Here is a 24,390-nt window from a genome sequence, read left to right on the forward strand (position 1 = left end):
AAATGGACATATTTTATATAGTTGTGCCTGGGCTAATCTGCTCCTGCCTTTGGGGATACCAATAAATTCCCCAGTGCTGCCCTGGCCAAGCTCTGCTGCCAGCTGCAGTGTCTGCCTTCACCTTGCAGGCACATTTGACTGAATAAACACTTTTTTGGCATTCTTGTCAGAGAAGCAGTGACTCTTAACAGGTCCTGAGGACTGAATAACCTGTTGCCTCTGGAGATGTGGTCTCTTCAGGGCAGAGGGTTTGTGACATGCTGAAGGCTTCTGCAGAAGCTGCCTTAGCTGAGGAGTCACAACATCTTCTGCTTCTGTGGATAAAGTTTTCCTGTGTGAGATGTTTCATTAACTGGCTTTCTGGAGAGGCTAAAAATACACTCCAAATTTCACTGTCTAAATAGTCTTCTAAACTTTTGTAATGCAAAATCAACCCGTTTAAAATTCTGGGAACTTCATTTAAAGTCTAAACAACGTATAATTTCTTACTCAAATGATATAAATTTATTTAACAATCATCTTTCCTGCTGCAGTTTTAAAGCCATGTAAATAATTGGGAGAAGCCTCTGTGCAAGTGAGTGAAACTTGTTTTGTTGTCAGGATGCTAAAATAGTTTGTGATGACTGCAACCATTCCTGTGAATAAAGGGAAGGATCTTTCTCAGCTTCAGTTTATTCAGAGCTCATTTAGAGTTAAGCAAAGGAAAGCAAGAAAAGTTTGTATTTAATTTGTCTTGCTTCCTTTTTGTAATGATTAATGGTTCTTTAGTAAAGCAGCAAGAACCTCTACTTTTCAAATGTGTTATTTATAAGGCACTTTTGCTTGTGATTTGTTACATCTTCAGAGTTATTTAAATCACTTGACTTACTTACATCAGTCTGCTCTGCAGACTGTGCTATAAATTCTCAAGTACAGGCCATGGAAATTATTCCATATGTACAGACAAGAAAAAAGTTTTTTATAGACTAGACCCATTTCTCCCTTCGTTTGGGGTCTTTTGCTTCTTTCTAATACTAGATGAGGAATTTTAATCTTGTTCTCCAATCTTTTACTCTAAAGCAGTACAGGCTGACTTTAAAAGCAAAGTTTTCCTCAATTCCTCTTATATGTCTGAGTTCCCTTTAGGAAGAAAAATAAAAGTCTGAGCCCAACAAGCTAACATCCAGGTCTTGCCATGGAGAATTGTTCTTAATAGATTAAAAACACAGAAAAATAGCCCTTAAGTTTTTTATTCCTGTAATGCTAGGGAGGTTTTGCTTACGGCTTGTTATTATTGTTATAGGAGCTGCATGTATTTAAATTGTTATGCATGTTAGATTTTGAGATGTTTCAGGTTGTGTTATGAACACAAGGTGATGTTGTTCGAGCTAAAAATCTTGTCTTTTCAATTTGTATTTGAAGTGTTTGGTGTCACAGAATTCAAAATTAGAGGGGAACCTTGCTTAATGGGGCTAAATGCCCATGTGCCCTGCTTCCTGACAGCAAGAAGTATTCTAAAAACCAAGAAGTAAACAAAAGAGCCTTTTGCAAGTCTTGATTTTAATCTTGTGCTCAACAACAAAATGTCCTAGGTTGTCTTAATTTCCTTTGCGCAGCATCCTGCAGAGGTACATATCATGCTTTTGGGGTGTGAAATATCTTCCAAGATATTCATGGAATCAAAACAGTAGGTGGAATCTAGAAATAGCTTACAAAGTAATGAAATAATGCTGTCACTTCAATGTTTTTAATATCAACTACTTAAATAGTTCAACCTCTTGTGTCCCAGGGTGTCGAGCACAGGGCATCTCTCCCTTTCTGGGAATCATCTGCTGCTGGTGTGTGACAGAGGTGGGGACTGTGCAGATAGTGACAAATGATTCCTAAGCTAAGAGGGAGGTTCAGTCAAGGTCATTTTGCTTTTTCACACTCAAGATAGCACATCTGGCCAAACTGTGGTTGCGCAGCTTGTCTTTGAAAAATGCTGAGTTCTGTTTGTGGCTCTCAGGGTGCCGCTCCCTCAAGACTGGGAAGTTTTTGGTGTTAAGAGGAATGGATTTGGTGTGTTTGAACAGGCAGAGGGAGGCCAGCAGCAGCTCCTGTCCCGGCTTCAGTAGATGGCACTCTTGCTCTGGAGTTCTGCCCTGGCAGAGCCTCTGCAGGAGCGACTTGGCACCAAGGACATTTTGATAACTTGGTCACTGGAGCTCTGCTAATGCGTTTTCCAGGGTTCTGAGGCTGTTGTTTTCCAGGGTTCTGAGGCTGTTGCCCTTGCCTGAGGTGTGTAGTTGTGTTTTGCCTGCCACATCTCCCCCATCCCTCCAGCGGGATGCAGTCACATCCCGCACCTCTCACATTCACTGGTGGGCTGGGAGAGTTGGCGCTGTTTTTGTCAGGGATGGATTCAGTTATTCATAGTATTTGGGCCATTTCTGTGCTAATCCTGGGCAAAATGTTGCAGCGGAAATGTCAGGACGAGGTGGCTCCCAGCAGTGCCTGTTGTGTGGAGCTGGTGCTGCTGACCGAAGCAAGAAGTCGGTAGCGGTTTGAAAAGTGTCATAGGATTTTAATAAGAAGAATTAGCACGGCTGTAGTGTTCTTTGAAAAACTGTTATCCTTGTCTGAATACTTAAAATGTATTCCCTTCAGGAGGTACAGAGGGGTAGGGATGCTGAATTGGCAAACTGTTTTAAACTTGGCTATAATTGAGGTTGAAATGACAAAAAAATAAATGTCTCTCTTTTTAAAAAGTATGAAAAATACTGGCTTGAAAAAGCAATATATTTTTCCAGCCAAGCCACATAAAACGCTGAGCAGTGACTTGGAAAGGTGTATTTATCTAATATGGGATAATCTTCCTTCTGTAAAGTCTTCCTGTTGTGAAATATAACTAGGTTTCCTCTGTAAGTTAAATACATTTGGCCATGTTTATGAGTTTTATTTAAATATTTCCATTCCTCATTTTTCTCTCATTGTGATAAAATCAACAGTAAAACAACACAACTCTACAATAGTGGGAGTTTAAACAGCTATCTCAATTTGTGTGACATTCATGAGGTGCAAAAGTGCTGTGGCTTTTTTCATGTTCCAACATTCATTTTCATGAAGTGTCCATTTCAAAGAAAGTTATTCTGTGTTTTTAATACACTATTCATACTTCTGAATTGTCACCAGGTACATTTGCATGAGGTATGTGGACATAATATCGTGAAATAAAACACTTGAGTGTGTTGAAGGTTTATTTTATGTTTGGAATGCTTGTCTCATGAACCCTTCCCTAGTCCTTTTATTTATAAGTGTCCCTTAACATGGACTTGTGTCTCAGTAGTCTTCCTTGTACTATTAAGTCACAATTACCTAATTCTGACAGACACATGGAAGGAAAGAATCTCTGTTGGGACTCTGTATACCCAATGTTTTTTAATTAAATAGAATATGAAGGTTGATAGTGTTATGTTCTTACTTGCTGTATAGGCTATAAAATAGTTACTCTATGTGAGAGTTCACTCTGAAATGGGCAGCTGCCTTTTTCCTTGTAAAATACTTAAAAATCTTGTTCCTAGTCAGTAACAGATTGAAAAAGTTAAGAACTTTATGTGAGGAGCTGTATCAAAGTAGTTCGAGGTACTGTACATCCTTCTAGCACAAGGTGACAACTTTGCCTAGGTCCAAAGATAGAATAGAAGAGCTTCTATTTGTGGCATTTCTGGTGATGCTCTGCTGGAGGAGAGGAAATCCTAGGAAAAGTAGGAAATCCGTATGAAAAATCCGTATGAAAAGTGATGGCACTTATTGGACATATCTCTAACAAAATATTTACAACAAAATATGTTGTAAACATGGGTCGTTCTGCTCTGGTTTTGGCTTCACCTCAGATCACCCTGCTTGTGAAACACCTGACCTTAGTGGGCCTAGAATGGATAATTCAGAGTAGAATGAGCCCCTCTGTTTAGAATTCATATGACAAAACTTAGGCACAATGATGCATCATTATTTAGATGTATTCTGACAATTTCGTCTTCCTCCATAATCCATGTTTGATTGAGTTGTACATCTTTGAAACTGCAGTTTGCATTAGAAACAGCCTGTTAATTTACTGCAGCTCTGCTGACAGTCTGCTTGACATTCCATTTAGTTACCCTCATTAATGTATATTGGCTAAATATGTATTGTTCAGTGTGGCAGGTTTAGCTTTCAAGCAAAAGCTGATTTCTGTGTTAAAACTCTTAAGCTGAACATTAGTTTTCATTTTCACAGTCCAACTAAGTTGTTTTATGGCAATATTATTCTTCCTTATAGTTGACACAAGAAGAATGTAGGGGTACACTATACAAATATAGAACTGAAGAGCTGGACATTGATGTAAGTCATTTGTATTCCTTCTTCCTTGTAAATGTTGGTATTTGTCTCTTGATAATAATTTTCCTCTTGACTTTTGGGTTTGAAACTCCACATGATTGCCAGCAGAAAATGCATCATGATATAGAGGGAAATGTCTCTGTAATAAGCTTCTAACTTGCAGGAAATACTACATTTTAGGCTGAAATTTTAACTATTTGATACAATCAGCTGAGAAACCATGGGACAGAGTGTGAGACTGTGAATGTATAAAATATTTGTAATTTTGTAATACTAAGCAATATGTAAATTAAAATAGAATGTAATACCTGTTATTAAGTTGTAAAGATTTAGCTGTAGAATCATAAATTATGTTTTGAGCCATGCTGCTTCAAGCTATAATAGCACTTCATATTTTCTTAGGAGGGTTTCTTAAATAATTTGAAAATTATTAAGACTGATGCTTACATAATTTTAGAATTCTTAATTTAATAGTATTTTCTGTAGATTTGTGTAATGATTTGATCAAGTTAGATTTTGATTACTGAGGATGCAAATAGAAAAATGCTAATTGTGGTAATTTTCTGTTCTACCCTAGGCTAAGCTTAGCCGTTTATGTGAACAGGACAAAGTTGTGCAAGCACTGGAGGAGAAGCTTCAACAGCTACACAAGGAGAAAGTAGGACAATTGTATTTATTACCTAAAGTGGATGTTATTTTACATGCTTATTATCAGAACACTGATAGCTGAAATAAAAGGAAAATCAGCCCAATGATGCAGTGCATTAAAAATAATTCTTTTTATTACAATAGTACACGCTTGAGCAAGCTTTGCTCTCAGCAAGTCAGGAGATAGAGATGAATGCAGATAACCCAGCAGCCATACAGAACGTGGTCCTGCAGAGGGATGATTTGCAGAATGGACTGCTCAGCACCTGTCGGGAGGTGTCCCGAGCCACTGCAGTAAGTACCACCTTCTTTCCCCCAAAACCTCATCAACTGTAAAATTATTGTGTTCCTATTCCTAATTGCATTGGTTTTTTTCACTGCATCCCAGCAAAAACTCTGTTTTTTTACTTGCTTGTGTTGCTGTCAAAGGTGAATGGAAAATTATTTTCTCACTGCATTCATCAAGTGAAATAATCCATGATTATTTCATTGCAGTGAAAGGTGATTCATATCATCATCTTTCTCTAATGTTTTTTTTTTTGACCAGGAATGGGTGTATACTGTCTTAATTGGTGTGGTAATTATCTTTGAAATATGAGAAATTGATAACAGAAGATAACGATTTCTTTGTTATCAAGAAATTGATAGCAGAAATTGATAACAAAAAATGCAAATAAGCTATTTCATGTGATGGCACAATAGTGTTGAGCACAAACTGTATTCCACTTATTTTAAGCAAAGGCAGCTGCAGGACTGCCATAGTCTCTCTCTAATATTGGGGCATTGCATTTAAAAGATCTTTCAAATTATGCAGTTCCAAAAGTTTTTGGGTTTTTTTGTTTTTTTTTTTAACGGATAGGGAGGAAATTGCTGTGTACTGTCCTTTTCTACTTTGTGATGACAGTGAATCATTTTTGCCTACTTAGAGCTATTTCCAAAAAGGTGTCAGATTCCAGGGGGTAGCTGTGGTAAAACCAGACAGGATGTCAGCCCTGAAATCCTGGTTGTAGTCTGAGTGTTGGACTTCTTGTAGCAGGAATTGGTTGGACACAGCAAAGGGAACAAGGGGAAAGGAAATCCTCCAGACACACTTTCCCTCATTAACTTTCCAATTTATTCTAAACGAGTAAATTGCTTGATGTAGGCTGCAGAAGTGAGACTGTGGGGCTGACCTCAAAGAAGAATAATTTCTTTTCCACCTTTTCCTTGTGGTGTTTGCAGCTGCACATGAGTAGAGCAGTGTTGTGTTGGCAGCTGGATGAGTTGCATTTCCCCTGCATAATGCTCTGCCTGTGCACACACATGCTGTGCTCTCACACATGTGTATTCTGGGTGATAAAAGAGACAAATTTGCATCCATTTTTGTGGCTTTTCTGCCTCGCTGGAAAGACAGCTTAAGATCCACATGCCTGCTGACTATAAAGGCATTTTCTGAAGAATTTGCCCACACCTGTCTTCTTTGTTAGTGCTGTTTGTTTGAATTTTCAAAATGCTGTTTGTTTGAATTTCATTCAGTATCATTAGAAAATCAAAAAGCTGTTTAAACATTGCATTCCCTAAATTATGTATCTGTTTATTTATTGCTGGTGTCTATTTGTGTTACATCCTGAAGTTTTATGCCACTGGAAAAAGAAAAAAAAAAAACTTTTTTTTTTTAATTGAACTGTATCCCTAATTCTTTACATTTGTTATATACTTAGGAACTGGAAAGAGCTTGGAGAGAATATGATAAATTGGAGTATGATGTAACTGTAACAAGGAACCACATGCAGGACCAGCTCGATCGGCTTGGAGAAATTCAGGTGTGCCAAAGATCTTAAAATAATACACTCAGTTCACTTGGACTTTGTATGAATTTTAAAACTATACTAATGAAAAAGTGGGACAAATGCTGAAGTAACTTACAAACTTTTAATTTCTTTTTCTACCTTGTAAGTTCTGAAGAAATCTTCAGGTTTTCCTCTTTTTTTTTTTCCATATGATAACACTGATATTCCTTTGTCTGGGAGCTTTCTTTTTTTGTTTCGGTGAGCAGACATTTTTGTTTGGCAGTTGCTCCAAAAGTTGAAGTTATTTTCATTATCTTTACCAAATTAAAAAAGAAAGAAAGAAAGAAATAAAAATCACTGTTATAGAAGCATTATATCCTAGATTAAATGATACATTTTTAAGTTTGCTATTTAGTGGCCATATTTGCTGTTTATTTGCTGGCAGACTGAATCAGCAGGGATACAGCGTGCTCAGATTCAGAAGGAGCTCTGGAGAATTCAGGATGTCATGGAGGGTTTACTTAAACATAAACAGCAAAGAAGCTCTTCTGAGGCAGGTAAGCAATACGGAATGATAGTGGATCATACATATATTTTAAATAAAAGCTCCATCATTGCTTTTGTATGTTTGCAAAAATGACACCATGACTAAGAAGAGAACAAAGTAAATACTACTTTAAATTGGTGCATGGTGTATTTGGTTGATAGCAACAGGTTAGAGTTCATATTTTTAAAGCTGTTTATTGAAAACCATTTTTCTCTTTTTTTCCCCTGCACCTTCCCCCAAACAGGCATCATGGTATCAAGGACATTTTCTTCTATTAAATATAAAAATGAGGTATGGTTTTAGCATATTTACTATTTTAGCATTATGGAAGTTGTAACATGGCTATGATAAAAACAAGTGTTATTGTGAATATTTTAAGGATGTCTGAAGGATGTATTCAGTGTGTTTCTGTAAAAACACCATATTATGAACTAGTTTTAAAGACTGATAGCTCCTCTAGTAATTCTAACACTCATTTGTACTGTGTCTCTGTATTCTCACTGGTATGTTTCTCTTTTTCATTTCTTACCTTTTCCTCTCCCTAGGCTCTTAACATAGAAATATGAACCCTGATTTATGTTTTCTACCCACCACACTTTTCATGGGAAGAAATACATTGCTTTATATGTTTATTCAGATATTGAGCCTGGTTCTCAGATGGCCAGAGCACCCACAAGAAGAGCTGAGACTGTGGGAGCTCCCAAATGTTGAATTCCTCTGAAAATCTGGCTGGAAATTACAGTTTTAAAGGGACATTGTCATGGTTATCTAAAGTGTGTGCAATATCCATCTGGCTTACAGAACTTTCTAAAAGTCTCATTTATGTAAAATCTTTCAAAATATAATGGATTTAATTTTTAAAAGTATGATTTAGAGAGTTTGTACCTGTCCAACAGAAAGCACAGGTGCTAGATTTATTTTTTTCCTTCTTGTTAAATGTGACATTGTCCCTTTAACTGCAAAATCTATAGCTGCTGTAGCCATGGTAATATATTTTTCTTTTTAAGTTATAAATAACTGTACCAGGTGCTCATGTCTAAATAAGGTGACTATTCTACAATCTTTAGGAAGAGGAAGTAGTCCCACCTCGTCCTCCACTCCCTCGGTCCTATGACTTTACAGAGCATCCTCCCATAATCCCCCCTCTGCCCAGTGATAGCAGCTCCTTGCTCTGTTATAGCAGGGGCCCAGTACATCTGACAGAAGAAAAGAAGATGTACCAAGTTCAAGGATATCAGAGAAATGGATCTTACTGTGTAAGTGGCTTAAACTGCCACGTTGTTCTTGAAGCATCCTCCCTCCTTTGCACAGCCGCCGTTTTTGTTTACTCATCTGGCTACTTCTGTGTTATGGTTTCACTTTTATTTGGTTTTGTTTAGAGCTGCATCATTTGCTCTTCACATTCTCCTGTCATCTGTTCTGTACGTATATAAAATGTCTTAAGACTTAAATGTCATAAATTTGGATTCTCCTGACTAGTTCTTTAAAAAACTCTGGGCTCAGCTTTTGAAGCATGTACCAGTTTGTTTCCAGAAGATCATTAAAGAAAAACCACAACTCTGCCTTTTTATGGCAATTTTTTCTGATTGTCTGCAAATGTTGTTACTCAAATTAATTACCAGAAAACACTTCTGCCATACCACTTGAAGGATGGAAAACTGTCTTCAAGTGAGAGCAGAGTTATCACAGAATAATTGGTTTGAGTCTTAAGACATAAATGCTTGCAGCAAAGTGCCTGTTTATTTACCTCATGCCTTGCTGTTCCTCAGGGTCCTGATTATAGGCTTTATAAGAGTGAACCTGAGCTAACTACAGTAGCAGAAGTGGATGAGTCTAATGGTGAAGAAAAAACAGAACCGGTTTCAGAATCAGAATCTTCTACTAAAGGTTTGTCCCCAGGCACGGTGTTTGCAACCTTTCAGCTTTCTCACAAGGAGTGCAGAGCTCAGCTGTGTTGTAGGAGCTGCCTTAAGGTTTGTGCCTTTGCAGCCTGTCCATTTCTCAGTTTGATGGAACAGCTTCCACAATAAAATAATGATTTAATTATATGACGAGAGAAATTTCAGTCAATTACACCGCAGAAAAATCAAACATTACACTCACCAACAAGCCTGAAATCCTTATTGACACCATGTCTAATCACATCACTCACATTCCCCACACGCCATTCCCTTGAACAATTACCCATTTTATGTTCTTGCCCTTGAACAATTACTGAGTTTTTGAATCAAGCTCCCGATGTTATGTCGCTGGAACGTCCAAAAAGGCAGCACCACAGAATTTTCAGGCTCTCATAAGGCAGGGAAACAATGTCTTTTTCTTTTTTTTAATCTTGTAATTGTTGAATTGCCTTCTGTCCCCTGATATAATAGGAATAATGATCATGACCTTGGAGTGTAGAGACAATAAAGGTCTTGGCAATTGCTAAATGCTTTAGATTCTTCTCTTCATCTAGCTCCCATGAAAGCTACTAATTGCTTGGTAGAGTCTTTTACCAGGAAGTGCTTCTCAATTCTGTTTGTTAAAACATACAGAATAGTTTGTTAAAGGTGACTTCAGGAAAAAGCTCAGCTTTAGCACCTCCCAAAAACCATATTCAGAGCTTTGAGGAAAACTACCTAAACTTAGCTATTTTTTTTACCCTAAGCATTGATGTTGCCAGTGGCAGCAGGATCACTGCCTTCTCTTTTGGTGCTTTGACATTACAGAGCAGGCTGATGCAATGGTAGCAGAATTTTACCAAGAATTATGCTTTTGCAAAGATATTGTTTCCATCAGAATGGTCGTAGAGGTTTTTAAAACTGAGGTTAGCATACAATTTGGGTATAAACTATGTGAATGGCCCTGTGATATAATTAAGCTTGCACTTACCACACAATTTGTCAATTCAGACTCTCTGGGGTATTTGCTGAGATACAATGTTAAGGCACATAATTAAAACCCTGTTAACTTGGTGGCAGAAAATGGAATATTTATCCTGAGATTTGCTAATCATCAAGGACCTAAATTGAGAAACTTGTCTTTCTGACAACATGCCTAGGGTTTCATTGACCTGTGATGTTTCTGATTATTCACAGTAATTTATGTCAAAAGGTGAAGTAATGATAAAGACAAAATGAGAAAATCTATACTGACTGTGTAAAGAAACCCAACACTTTTTAAGCACCTTTAGTCTGCTTTCTGTCTCAAAGACAGAAATTATTTTATTTTGTCCATTTGTAGAAAAACAGTCCTCAGTGAGGGAAAGCAGTAGTGCAAATTCCTTTTAAGATTAATAATGTTTAGAGGTGTGGAACAGAATAGCTGCAGTGGTAGCAAGCAGTGAGAGGCTCTGTATATTCTGAAACTCCCTCCAGTGTGTGGTTTATCTTAGCTGTGTTTTATCATGTGAGCAGATGAATGTTCTAACAGACATCTCTTGTTCTGGGCATTCACTCACAATAACAATCCCTGTGCAGTAGGAAAATGTAACCATTGCTGATTGTTTCAGTTCTGTTTTAGTGTGTAATCCATGACAGGAAACATTTTTATGTCATTCTGTCTTAAGTTTTTAAGCTGATGAGGGAAAAAACTTACAGGCAGCTCATCTCTGAGTTTTTTCTGCCTTGCTGTTTTAAGAAGTTATACCTCAGTGATGGAAGTTTCTTATTGAGGGTGGTTCTAAAAATAAATATTTTCAGAGGAAATTTAAAAAGGTTTTTCTAGTGGTTGTGCACTGTGGTTAAAGTACTGAGCACTTCCCATGCCAGCCATTTCCCTCTCTTTTCAAACCTCAGCAATGAAAGGGAAATGGGAACATGTCAAATACAAGAGCAGAGGAATATTTGGGACCTGTGTGGTACATAAAGGTGACACAAAAAGGAAATGGAATTCTGCTGTGTTTTATCCTTTTTTATGTCTAAAGGGCATCCAAACTGCTGCTTTATAGCAGAACATCTCAGCTCCTGTTTCCACTCACAGCTGAGCAGGCTCGGGGTGATTTCATTCACCCACAGACACCAGCATTGGTGTGTGCACACAAATGAAACCATCCAGGAGCTGCCTGGGCTTTCCATATCTGCACCCACCAAACCTCAGCACCACCCTCTGAATCTGCCCTTTGGACAAGGGTTCCCAGGGCTGACAATGTGTCTTTTCTAGAAAACCAATCACCAGTTTTGGCAGTGTTTTGCACAGCACTCAGTTTGTTGCTTTGCTGTTTTGCAGGCTCACATTTCCCTGTGGGAGTTGTACCACCCAGAACCAAATCCCCCACGCCAGAGTCCTCAACAATAGCATCCTATGTCACCTTGAGGAAGAACAAGAAGATAGATCTAAGAACGGTACTTCAAAATGACCTTTGAGTGTTGGTTGTGTTCATTTTTAAGTCTGGTAGTTACTTCAAAAGATTGAAGTTATTTTCACTGTCTTTACCAAAAAAAAAGAAAGAAAGATAGATCACTGTTATAGAAGCATTTATATACTAGGTTAAATTATACATGTTTAAATTTGGTAGTTACTCCAAAAGTTGAAGTTATTTTCAATATCTTTACAAAAAAAAAAAAAAGAAAAAGAAATAAAAATCACTGTTGTAGAAGCATTATATACTAGATGAAGCACTATATACGTAATTAATTTTACTAGTTGGATTCTTTTGGGGTTTTTTTTCTATGGGTCAGGATTGGAATTGAAAGCACTGGAGATGGTATTTTGTGTTTGGACTCAAATGTTTATTACTTATCTATATTACAGTCTTACAAGCTGTTGTTCTACAGCATTTTACTAATAAATTAGGAAATGTCTCCTTATTTGTCTCTACAAAGTCTTTTAAAGAAAAGCTATTTAATTAAGAAATGACACTTAAATTTTTTTTACTTTTAACTCAATAACCGATCACTTGTATCCCACAATGCAGACTTTTCTGTCTAATTGCAAAATACCACTCAAACCCATAAAGAAAAAAGTGAAGAAGGTGAAGAAAAAAACTAGCTACTGCCTTAAAACTTCTACCTTAGCTTTATATATCTCATTATATTCTAAAACTTTAAACTCTAATTTTTCCACTATATGATACTACACACTTCTATTTAAACTACACACTTATAATCTCAGTTCTATCATTCAATCTAAGAAACTTTCTCTACAACCTCAAGTCAAATGCAGTGTTTTCTGAAAAGTCTATACATAAAAGCACAAAAAGTCTAAAATTCTAAACATGCAAAATTCTGACAGAGTGCTCTAGAAGGAATGATAAAATGATAAATGATGTGCATGTTAAACTGCATGGAGACCCTCAAACTGGGCAAGAGCTGAGTGGGAAATGATAAATCTGCTGGAATTCAGGCTTGAGTTGAAAGCACATGAAGCATCTTTCAAACACTTGTATTTGACAATTTTAACAGCCCCTTTATAACAAACACAGGCTTTTATTTATTTCAGTTCTAAAACAATTTGGGAAATAGCTAAAGCAGCCAGAAAATAAGGATGTAGCCAGCAGTATGCAGGCAATGAGCCTGAAATTCAGATTGGACAGTTCTGTTGTCTCTGGGTTAAAGACCCACATGTACATGGAGTTCATGCGAAAGAGAGGAAAACTTTTGCCATAATTACAGCACAAATAGTAGAGGAGAAGTTGTGAGAAGAAAGGCAGAGGAGAGAGAAACTCCCAGGATGTTGACTGGAGAAAGAATACCACTTTTCATAATCAACTCAGGTCCTGTAAGGGCACTGAATGCAGCTGATTAGCCTGAAGTCATTTTTTGTCTGTCACAAAAAGTACAAATCTGCCTGAAAACTAGTGAATTTTAAGAAAAGATTAGGTAAATGGGTGTTACTTTGGGAAAAATATAATGCTTAGAATTACAGATTGTTAAGTGGTAGTAAATTCACTTTGTTTCAGCCTGCACTTGCAGTTAAATGATGCCCAACTGTAGTTTTTCTTGAAATAAAAAGGCAGAAATTACTGTTAGATCAACTGGTATAAATGTCCTGGATCATTAAATTTCAATTATGTTTCTGTCTCAGTCAAATATCTCGTGTTTGCCAGTTTTATAATGTCTGGTAAATTGTTTCAGCTTGAAAGGGTGGCTCAGAGAGCATCTACCCATTCTCCTGATGTTTATAGTTGGTGATGTTATAGTTCAGAAGAGCAAATTATTCCTTCCTTTTATTTTGCATTTCAGTGTTCATTTATTGTTAATTGGTATTTGTAGTGGGTTTTTTTCACAAACATAAGAGGTCTTTATTTGCCCACTATTTTTCTGCCCTTTAGTAAATCATTAGGTGATCTCTTCTGCTAAGTTACAGTCTGAAATTTTAGTTTTTAGTGAAACATATATATATAAATATATTTTTTCCTTCCATTTAAGGAAAGACCAAGGAGTGCAGTGGAGCAGCTGTGCCTTGCAGAAGGCTCAAGGCCTCGAATGACTGTGGAGGAGCAGATGGAAAGAATAAAGAGGCACCAACAAGCTTGTCTGAGAGAGAAGAGGAAAGGACTCAACATTATTGGTGTTTCAGAGCAGTCTCCCTCCCAGAGCTTGTCTTATGTCAGGGATAATCCTCTCAAACTGGCACAGGTGGGTGATCTAAAGGTTTGATGTGCCCAGTTAAAAACTGGACACACCTAATTGCACCTAATGGTAGAGGCCACTTCTTTGCCTTTTTGGGAAGCAAACACCTCAAATACACATTGATTGTGGATCAAATCCTCATTTGATTGTGCACTGTGATGTTTGGGAACAGGGCGGGTGTTTTGGTCAAATTCAGCAAACAAGGTGAAATTGCAAGGTTTGGGACTGAAAACAAGATCAGGGAGAATTGGGACTCTGCTGATGTTGAAATGGAGTCAATGCTGATTTTTCTGCCTGTAATGTATTCAAACATCTGCAGCATTTTTAGGTAGGAATGTATATTTATGTTCAGAGCACCTAAGTGGTGTTCTTCTGCTATGGTGTTTGAGCCCATTAATGTATTAAAATAGAACTCACACTTTTATTTTCACCATTCCTAAACTTGGTTATTTGCCTAAAAAGTTTATTCATGGGTAAAGGATGGGGAGAGGGGAGGAAGATACAATTGCTTGTCATCAACCAGGAAATATTATTCTGGATACATATCTAAAAAGCCCCCAAACAATCAAACAAAACCCAAAAAGCCAAACCAAACACAGATACAGGATAGCAGATGTTAGACAGCCTACTACCTTCTAGACACTTAAATTTAGCTTTCTTTTCCAGTAGCTTAAAGGAGTTGATTTTTGGTTTCTTTGGGTTTTTAATCTTCTGGAATACTTTTTTCTTCAGACCACATTGTTTACTGGCTTCTTTTTTTTATTAGTATTATTTGCTTTTCTGCTTGTGTGGAAATGCCTTCTTTATTTGTGTGTTTTGTAGGCATTTAAACATCTGATCTTCCAAAAGCACATTAAATATATTGCAGTGTCAGGAAATCAGGTATTTCCAAAGATGTTTCAGCTTTGCATTTTGGGTTGGTTTTTTCACCTATCTGTCACAGAGCTATACAAAAGTTACTTTTTCTTCAAGAACTTTGCATCCACAGAAGACTGTGAATTCCATTTTAGCCTTTGCAATAGAGCATCTGTGTTTGGGTTGACATCAGGAATGCTACGTGTGAAGGGAGTAGGACACGTAGGAACTCCAAATATTTCTGTGATTAGCACTGCCTTTCTCTTGAAGAGGTCATGCCAAACAGAGAGAGCTGTGCAGATGTTTCTTTCAGTAGTTTTTACTGAAAAGGAAAGTTTAAGCTTTGCCTCTTCCCTGTGGTGTGGTTCCAAACCTCAGGGTGAGGGAGCTGCAGTCCTGTGTGTCACACCTGGGCAGCAGAGTGGGGCTGGAATCCAGAGTAGTTTTGTTCATTGCACTGTGTTCCTCAGTCTCCTCTGTGAAATCAGGCCTCTGTGGATGATAATAAATTTATAGAGTAAGTGAGAAGATCTCTGAATTGAATATTTAGCTAACAGTCCACATTACAAAGTCACTTTTTCTACAATAACTTTAATTCTTCCAGAATGCTATTTGGCTAAAAGCCCCAGGATGAGGTATTATGCTGAGTAATAGCTTTTATTTCTAAAAGAATAGTTTTTATGTCTATTGATTTTTAGAAAAATGGTGCAATGGCATTAACTGCTGGAAGTCTCTTCGACTGTGGTTTGGTTATTTAAGAATTGGAGGGGGAAGAGGATTTTATTAATGGCCTGCTGTGTAATTTTGAAGTGATTACCATAATCCAAAAGGAAGTTGCTTCACAACTGCTGTTGGGACGAGCACATCATAAGGGGAGCATACTTCAATTCAGGAGAGCAGAGACTGATTTATGAACTGACTTAGGTGGAATTTCCCCTTAATAGGGTGCATGTGTTAGATCACAGGAGTTCAGCCTCGAGATTTACTGCTTCCATGGCTCCTATTTTTCTCAGCTCCAGTTCTCAGATGAGCCTGCCTTCAGCTCTGCCAGTATCATGTTCGCAGTTCACAATCTTGAGTCACCCCTACCATCCTTCCTCAAAATTTCGATATCAACTTATTCTCTGCGCAATGGATTAATTTTTTCTTTAAGAAATAATTAATACTCTCTGCCATTATCAGATACTGTGTTGTCCTCTATTAAATCAGTTCACACCACAGGCTTGGAGGATACCCAAGATAATTGGAGCAAGTGCATGCAGGTGCACTGAGAATTTTGTGCTGAAAGTAGATTTTTATCGATTTTTGTTCTTAAACCGGAAAAAGCTATTTTATAAAAAAAGCAGCACTTATGATGCAAGTAAGAATGCTGCTGAGCTGATTTGTGACTGAGCTAATTATGAATGAAATTTAGAAGATCAGGGTGACATTGAAATGCTGGAAAGGAAGATGGGGCAGAAAATACAATAATCTTGCAGACAAAGAAATGTTAGGCTGAACTGTTTTGAAAGGTACAAAAATGAGAAAATTCCAAGTCCCTAATGATTTCCATTTTCTTTATTACAATCTATGCTTAAGGTTTTCCAAGGTTTTTTTTTTTTTTTTTTAATCAGTCAGATGGCAGCAGAAGGCTCAGAACTGTGATAACTTCTGTAACAGTATATCCATGTACCAATTTTATTCCTCAGAATCGGAGAAAGGATGATACAGTGTCTGGCAACATGAAGGAGTTCGAGAGCACCAGCAGAGAAAATAATGTGAAACAAAATAATGGAAGTCCTGGAGAAGAAATAGCACAATTCAAAAATTATGGAGATGCAGAACATAATTCAAGTTTTACTAAAGAGGTACAGAACTATTCCTTATTAAACTGTTCAATAACATAATTCACGTTTTGCTAAAGAGGGACAGAACTATTCCTTATTGAACTGTTTATCAGCTTATCTTGCAGTAACAAACTATTTTGACACACATACCAGAGGATGGGAAAGTTAGCCATTTCCTTTTGCTTGGAAGATAAGGACTTCCTATTGAAAATACAATATTCTCTAGAGAATCACAAAATTCAATGGGATCTGTCTATAGCTGAGACATGGAATTTTCTTGTATGTGGTCTTTAAATAATAATAATCATTGACATATTCATTGCTTAGGCTACCCCAGTGGAGTTTTTGACAGCCATTTAATGTCCCTGAATTTTTGTTTGGATGGCTATAATGCATCAAATGGTTTATAGAAAGCAGAATAAAGCTGACACAACAAATTACACATGGAACTAGGCAGTACCTGTACTTAGAGATATTTTTCACTGCTTTGATTTCTGCCCTGAAATAGTTTGAAACACACTTGGCAGGGAATTACCTTGGTGTCTCTGGTACTAAAGTTCCCTTAAGACTCAGCGAAACCAGACTGACTGTGAAGAATGGATTACTAGAGTTGCTTCTACATAATCATATCCTGTTTATAGTTTAATATTTTTTAAATTGTTGTGTACAGATTTTTTCTTCTTCTATACCCATATTCTTCAGTTAATGGTTTATTTAATTTAATTATTCTTTTGTTTTCCTGTTTTATATTTAGTTTTTATATATATATATATATATATCTGATGGAGAATGGTATAAAATCAAATAACTATTTTCTATTGTTATCCATTGGAAAAACTTCCTTATTGAGAGACTTGCTTTGTTAAATATGCAAATATTTCAAAAGGAAAATTATGTAATACACTCAAATTGTTGATATGTAATCAGACCTTAAGGGCAGCATTCAGTCTTATCAACAAAATATTGCAGCATCTGGGATTTTTGTTGGCATCATGAAGAGAGGGATAGCATGGAAAAACAGGCAGGCTGCAATCCAAAGAGCTCAGAGGAGTTCTGGAAGTTATTAAGGCAAACCCTGCCCCTGGCCTCTGGTAGAAGTTTTAGGATAACTCTATTAACCTGCATGGTATTGATAAAAAATTCTTAAGTTATGTAATTCTGAGTTACTAAGTATACATGATGGCAAAATTTGTCTGTTAATAAAACTGTTTCCTGGTACTGTATTTCTTATCTGCCACTTAGTGTGTGTTACAGCTTTTTGTTTCATGGTTTCAATTTTTTTATAGCTGTCAAAAACTGATGATCTTTTATCAGATGCACATGTTGTATCTGACTCAAAAGAAGGGAGAAATGAAGAGAAAGCAGAAAAGAAAAATAAATTGGAAGAAACACATGATGGTGATATAAGGTAAAAATCAAACAAGATGTTCAGAGGCTATTTTAAACTTGCATGCTGTATTTATTAGCTGAATGGACCAAGCAATTGCCATAAATACTGAAAAGTTTATTTCTGTGGTTTTGAGAGGTATATATAGGGAAATCTAGTGAGAGGCTTGACTGCTGCAGGGGTTCAGTCAGAGTTGATGACTTGGAGGGTGAAGCAATGTTTATTTTCAAGTGTTGTCCCAGTTATAACCAGAATGCATTCATAATCCTTGTCTTGGCCTCCAAAATGTGTTTAATAATGTCAATTCAAGCCTTGTATCAATTTATTATGAGCCATGCTTCCATAGCATGCTCTTTAGTGCTGATTAATTTAGGAGCAAACTAAACATCTTACTCTACATCTCCTGCTTCATTTTTTCCCTCAGTGCTTTGCAGGGTTGCAGAATTAGAAGAATATTATGTCTTGGATATTTCTCTCTCACAATTCCTGGCTTTGGTGTAAGTTGCACTGCAGGTCCTAAGTGAGTTCTCACCTTAGGTCATGACTTTGTCACAGGGCCCTGCAGCAGTAGGAAACTGCAGGAGTGCAGAAAGGAAAGGAATTAAATCCCAGGTGCTTTTTTAAAAGTGTAACTACACAAAGTTAGAAGGATTTCAAAATGCCTGCTTAATTTATGCTACCCAGACTTGCAAGTTGCAGCTTTTTTTCTGTTAACAGGAGAAAATTAAATTATAGCTCCTGTACTTAGTGGTTAACACCTGAAATGAAGTTAGAGCAGGTTCTAAATGCTGTGCTTTTTTTAAGCAGCTTGCAGAGTGTCACCACAGTTGCAAACCACAAACCCAAAAGCAGCTCAGAAGAAAGTGAAATACTCAGTGTTCAAGAACAAGAAGGGATTGTGTCTTCATTTGAATTAGCAGCACAGTCTTCAAAAGGAAATCAGGCAGCAGCAGGTATGGAAAAGAGTTTGGGTGAAGCACAGCTTATCCAGTACATATGTAAAACTTCATTTCATTTTCATTGTGTCTTTTGATGCTCTGAAACCCTTGTGAATTGAAAATGCTGAGCTAGTCTACATGTGAAGTGTACAGTTTTATAATGCACAGAAAAATAGTTTCCCAGTGGGCAGCTACAGAAACTTCATTTTCCTGAGGTTTTAATATAGCTTTTATAGTTGCTAATTCAGGGATTTAAATAACTGTTGCCAGAAACTGAGTCATGCTGTAGTTGTTGGTTGGAGCAAATCTTTCCTTTTTCATCTCAGTCCTGGATATGTGTAGACTTTTTACCATTGCTCCCTGCTGCTGAGTGGCCTTAGATATGCCCAAAATTGTGGAATTACTGAGAGTTTCCAATGTTTTAAGCTAGCAAGTAAAAGACCGCAGTTTGGCCACGTTTTGAGTAAGAAAGATGAAAAAAACAGAAAACAGCACCTGACTGGTGCAATGACTGGTGGTGGACTATTCTGCAAGAAGAGAAGAGGGGAATAAAGCAAAACTGTGTGCAAAGAAGGAAAAAAAAGTTGGAATGAGTAGGGAAGGAGGAAGGGAGAAGATAGAATTCAAGACATTATTTGCTGATGGGAATGGTTAAGAAAGCCAAATGGTTCAACTTATGGATGTAAAAGGTGATCTGGACCTTTGTAGTGCAGTCAGCAATCCTTTCTGTGACTTGATAATCAAAACCAGAACTTGTCTGTGCATTTTGCACTGCTCAGCAGAATGAGAAGTTTTAGTTCATCTGAGCTGGGATATGAAGGTGGGTCTGGGCCTATCCCAACTACTTAAATTTCACTTTTTTTCCCCCTCTCTTTCTTGGCAACATAAAACATCAGCATTCCTGTGTTTGCTGTTCTGCTAGTTATTTCTAAGCCTGATTAAGGATCAGCTGTGCTGTCCCTTGAAGCTATGCTTTTTGTGCTGACCAGATTTTAAGCCTTTACCTTGTGTAGCTTTCATTTATTTCTTATATTTGCTGTGGCTTGAAATGGTGCTTTTTTTCAAGCTGATCTTTATTATGGCTTCTGTAACTTGGACTCTTCTTTCTTTTGCTGTATGACTGGCAGTGAAAAGTTTGCCCTCCTCACCAGAATCGTCCTTGTCACCAGCTCCATCCACACAGACCCAGCTGACAGAGGGATCCCATTTCATGTGTGTATAGTTACAGACAAGTAGGTGCTTGCTTTCCCACCTCTCCTCTTCCTGATATTCTTCCAGGTTAATTGTGTGCTGGTATTTTTGGGAGAAACATCTGATATTCAGCAAGACAGGGTTACCTGCAGTGTTGAGTATAAATGAGCCAGAAAACAACTAAATTTGTGTATTGATTTCCTTGCAAGGAGTGCATTCTCTGTCCAGCTACAAAGAGAAAGGGCTAATTGGTTTATCAGACGTGTTCTTCACAGCTGGCAGGGTAAATAGCCTTGGAAATAACAGCCTGAGCTGCTCCAAACCAGGGAGTTGAGGCATGAGCATCACTGCACAGGTGCACATGAGTCTTGATGCTTCAGCCATGGGCAAAATGGGCAGCCAGAGCTCAGAGCTGGGGATGCCCAGGATGGAATGGGTAATGGCCTGAAGAAATCATGGCTTAAGACATAGAAACAACAATTATAAAACTTTATTTCCTTCTTTCTATAGAGAAAGCCCCACACAGCTGCTCTTTCCTGCCATAGTGGGTGATTGCTTCTAGGAATCAAGTTAGAAAGCATGAGTTAGGCTGGATCTACATTTTTCTACCTGTTCCTGCCATTTAATGAAGGGCAATGGAAATATAAAGTGTGTGTTTGGGCAAGTGTTTAACAAAATTAGTAGGATATCAGTGTCAATGCTTCAGCACTTTACCAGCATTTAAATCAATCCACATTTCTTTGTTGTCAGGAAGTGTTTAAATGAGCATTCTGCTAAAATAATGAGCTTTGCTTCAATGGCAATGTTAAATGTAATTTAAGAAAGCTTTAAAATCAAGAACATCTTAAAATTGAGACATCTTCAGTCATTTAGCATGAGGAGATCTGAAAATGTGTTTTTTTAAACTTCCTGTCTCAGTCTCAATTGGCAAGGTTTCATTTTAGCAAAATTAGACTTATTAGTCATCACAGAGACCTTTCTAATACGAACTAAGGGCAAGAAACTATTTATACTCCTTCAAAAAAAAAAGGAATATTATTAGAATATTTTCTGCTTTTGAGAAAGTGGAAAATGCCATTTTCACATTCTGTCCTGACACTGCTCCTGCCTTCCTGATGGATGTAGTCTACCATGATTAGATTTAGCTTGAATTTTTGTACTTTAATTCAAAATGTTGATTGCAGAACTATTGAAAAAAAAAGAGTGGGACTTTCCTTCTGGAAATACTGAATTGTGTTAATGCTTTTCATGTTCACTGTATAAATATATATTTATATATATATGTAAATTATATATTTATAAATGTATATAAATATGCTGTATAAATATACACACATTTATCATGCATCTCCTTTTTAAATATCACAAACATTCCCCCCATCCAGCTGAGTTTTGGGTCAGTAATGAAAGTGAAACTGCACTGCTGGATTCTGTCTGTAGGCACAGGGCACTGTCGGGAAGGGGGAGCAACCAGAAATCTGTCACCAATTGCATTAAGCTGCTCTCAGCTCAGAAGATCAGATCAGGAAATTCATTTCCTTTAGGATTTATGCTAAATAAAATAGAAAGGAATAGGAAAAGGCTTGCACCCCCTTGGTGAGGTGTATCCCCACAGCCAGTTCTGCAGGTGAAGCATTCCTGTGTTCAGGACAACTCTACTTCAAAAGCCTCTAAAGAAGCTTTAATTACTTTAATTTTCTGACAGAATGGTCCATCTGGAATGGCACTTGTCAATCTGATTCCCTGATGGAGGAAGGATCCCAGAACTTCAGCCACATCCCCTGTGGCTCTTCAGTGTTCGGGTTGAGCTGGGGAAAGCCCTTAGCTGGGTGCACCTGCATTCCACAGGGCTGCACCTGATGCCTCTCTTGGTTGTTTCCTTGGACTTCCAAAGCAAATTTGTGCCATGAGCTGGGTTTAGCATACAGAGGAGATGGATGGAGCACAGTGCTTACTGCCCTCTACCTCCTGGGGCTGTGGTTCCAATATTCCAGTGCTTTGCTGAAGGCTTCTGGCACATCTTTTAGCACACAGGAATTCAGCATCCCTCATTTTCGAGAAGTCTTAAGTGGCAAAGGGAACTTCAAGGCTGTAGGGTCAGCCCTGGTCATATGCAACCAAATTTTTCAGGCAACATCTGGAAAATGTATAGTGGATTTCAGGGAATGAAGAGGTAATACTTGTGTTTGGCTTTTACAGTCAATTAGAAAAATGATGCTCTTGGCACAATGCCAGGGGAATTTGCCATAGGAAATTGGTGGCACAGGATACTGTAGGACTAAGGAGGAACCCCTTAACACAAGGCTCCTTTTTTGTCACTGCCCTTGTTCTGCAGAGACAAATCTCTGTGTGTACCACCAGCCCTGTTAGATTTTAAGCATTGCATTTGCACTGAGTAATGGGGGAATAATGAAATTTCATACAGCACCTGGGTTCAAAGCTCAGGAACATTTTTACCAATGAACTGTTAAAAGTTATTTATAGAAGTCCTTGCAGCAATTACCCAAATACAGCAAGCTCTGGGTAGAGCATTTGAAAAACACTTCCAGTGCAGTGTAGCAGCTCAATAATTCTGCATCCCCTTCCAAAATCCAAAATGTGCCTTGCATTTCTAAGGCTAGTTAGGATCTTTGCTGGTATTGCTGGTTCTAGATGAAGAGCATTTGAAGGTGACCATGAGTAACAGGATAATGCTCTTTCATTCAAAGTGGTGTAAATTTGAAAAAAAAAATCTTGGCTTTGCTTCTTTCTGTTGAAATATCTTGACAGCAGTACCATTCATCAGGAAAACAGATTTTGGAAACAACTGATTTCTAAGATATTTTATTATGTTCTACACCTGCATTGCTAGGTTGAGGTCAGGAGTTCTTTGCTGTGTTTAATCCCCTGAGTTCTTTAGATGATCTTGTGTTGCTAAAATAAAGTAACTTCATCTGTGTCTGTCTTGCAGCACTAATGGCTTCTGTTGAAACAATTCATGCCTGAGATGTATGGACCTGACCTATGAAAATATGAGAAGATATTGTACAGTATATTTTAAGTCTATGAAATTCATAGTTCTGATGCTTTTGGCCACAGAGCATCATTTTATCACTTCCTGGAAAATGTTTATTCCAAGAGAGCTTTAAATGGCCCACGTGTACACTCAGCAACCTTCAGATTGTTCTCCTGATACCAGCTTGCTGCTATGATTTCTGTGCACATAAAACAAAGGCTCTTTTTCATGTGCAGCCTACAGTCAGAACTTTATTTGCTATTCTTCAGAATTTAATGTTCTTTTAATGATGGATCATATAAGTTTACTTTTTTCCTTCTTTTAGATGCATAACTCGGTTAATTTTACATATCACCACTAAACCTTGTTTTACACTTTTTCAGCATTACAATTTATTGTTTTAACAATTTATTTGTACAATTTTTATATATATATACATATAGATATATTTAAAATGTGCCATTTTTATTATTGCTTAGTAAGAGATGTCCTGTTTCTGCTGTAATGATTTCTTGGTCAGGTTGCAATGTCAGCAGTTACTGCCACACTTCTGTCAACATAGACATTAATGTTAGTGGTTCCTTTCTCTTGACTAAAATGGAGTGTAGGTATTTTGAGGTACTGGGCTTTTCCTTGATGGGGTTGGGGTGTGTACAGCAATAAGCAGGTTTTCAATCCAGTACTTAGTTTGTGTACAAATGTAATTATGTTCATTGTGTATATATTATACAATGAGCACATATGATGTAAGTATGAGAAGCCACTTATTATTGTTCAAATACGAATGTTCATATCCCATTTCTTTTATATCATATTAAATAAATGTTGATGTTCTTAAGGACTTGTATGGTTAGTATTTCTTCCAGCAAACAGATGTCACACTGTGTTCCACCTTTTGATGTGGGGAATGCAACAATTCCTACCCCACTGGCAACATCACCTGTCAAGCAGAGTAGCAGTGACAGACTCTTAAGAGATCCCAGTCTTCCTCTTCAGGAAAGAATTAAGGCTGCAACACAGAACAAAACAGACAACCTGAGACTGAGATGCAAGAAATACAGGTTCAGCTCCTGGCTCTCCCAGACCTGTGTTGTGGTACTGGAACAATCACTTAGTCATTCTGCTCCTGCATTCCCTGCCTGTTTACACGGGAGGTAATAGCCTGTCTTAGTGGGGTGTGGTGAGCAGTAATTCAATATTTGCAAACGCTGATTGCCAAGTTCACTGGGGTTAAGGAGAGAAGTGTGATGATTCCTGGAGGCTTTGGCATCTGCACAGCATCTTGCAGAAACTGCAAGAAAACCTGAAATAATCTGTCACAGTGTTGTCACACTACAGATGTTAC

The 24,390-nt window shown here is 37.6% G+C and overlaps 1 protein-coding gene across 4 annotated transcripts in view; it reads left to right on the plus strand.

The window, feature by feature from the left end:
- The window catches only part of PLEKHA5 (pleckstrin homology domain containing A5), a 154,728-nt gene extending 130,842 nt beyond the window's left edge, over nucleotides 1-23,886 (plus strand). For 2 of the 4 annotated variants that reach the window (XM_059472257.1, XM_059472258.1), the window contains 14 exons: nucleotides 4,279-4,341; nucleotides 4,916-4,996; nucleotides 5,131-5,280; nucleotides 6,687-6,788; nucleotides 7,201-7,312; nucleotides 7,547-7,593; nucleotides 9,072-9,189; nucleotides 11,509-11,624; nucleotides 13,650-13,859; nucleotides 16,397-16,555; nucleotides 17,821-17,942; nucleotides 18,729-18,874; nucleotides 19,987-20,091; nucleotides 23,001-23,886. In XM_059472257.1, the coding sequence (XP_059328240.1) occupies nucleotides 4,279-4,341; nucleotides 4,916-4,996; nucleotides 5,131-5,280; nucleotides 6,687-6,788; nucleotides 7,201-7,312; nucleotides 7,547-7,593; nucleotides 9,072-9,189; nucleotides 11,509-11,624; nucleotides 13,650-13,859; nucleotides 16,397-16,555; nucleotides 17,821-17,942; nucleotides 18,729-18,874; nucleotides 19,987-20,081 (1,521 nt within the window). In that variant the 3' untranslated portion in view covers nucleotides 20,082-20,091; nucleotides 23,001-23,886. Of the gene's footprint in view, nucleotides 1-4,278; nucleotides 4,342-4,915; nucleotides 4,997-5,130; nucleotides 5,281-6,686; nucleotides 6,789-7,200; nucleotides 7,313-7,546; nucleotides 7,594-7,847; nucleotides 8,057-8,369; nucleotides 8,559-9,071; nucleotides 9,190-11,508; nucleotides 11,625-13,649; nucleotides 13,860-16,396; nucleotides 16,556-17,820; nucleotides 17,943-18,728; nucleotides 18,875-19,986; nucleotides 20,092-23,000 lie in introns of those variants that run through there. The other 2 variants (XM_059472256.1, XM_059472259.1) reach the window with 2 other exon arrangements.
- The last annotated feature ends 504 nt before the right edge of the window (nucleotides 23,887-24,390 follow it).

The sequence above is a fragment of the Ammospiza nelsoni genome, chromosome 5 (assembly GCF_027579445.1).
Source record: "Ammospiza nelsoni isolate bAmmNel1 chromosome 5, bAmmNel1.pri, whole genome shotgun sequence".
Lineage (NCBI taxonomy): Eukaryota > Metazoa > Chordata > Aves > Passeriformes > Passerellidae > Ammospiza > Ammospiza nelsoni.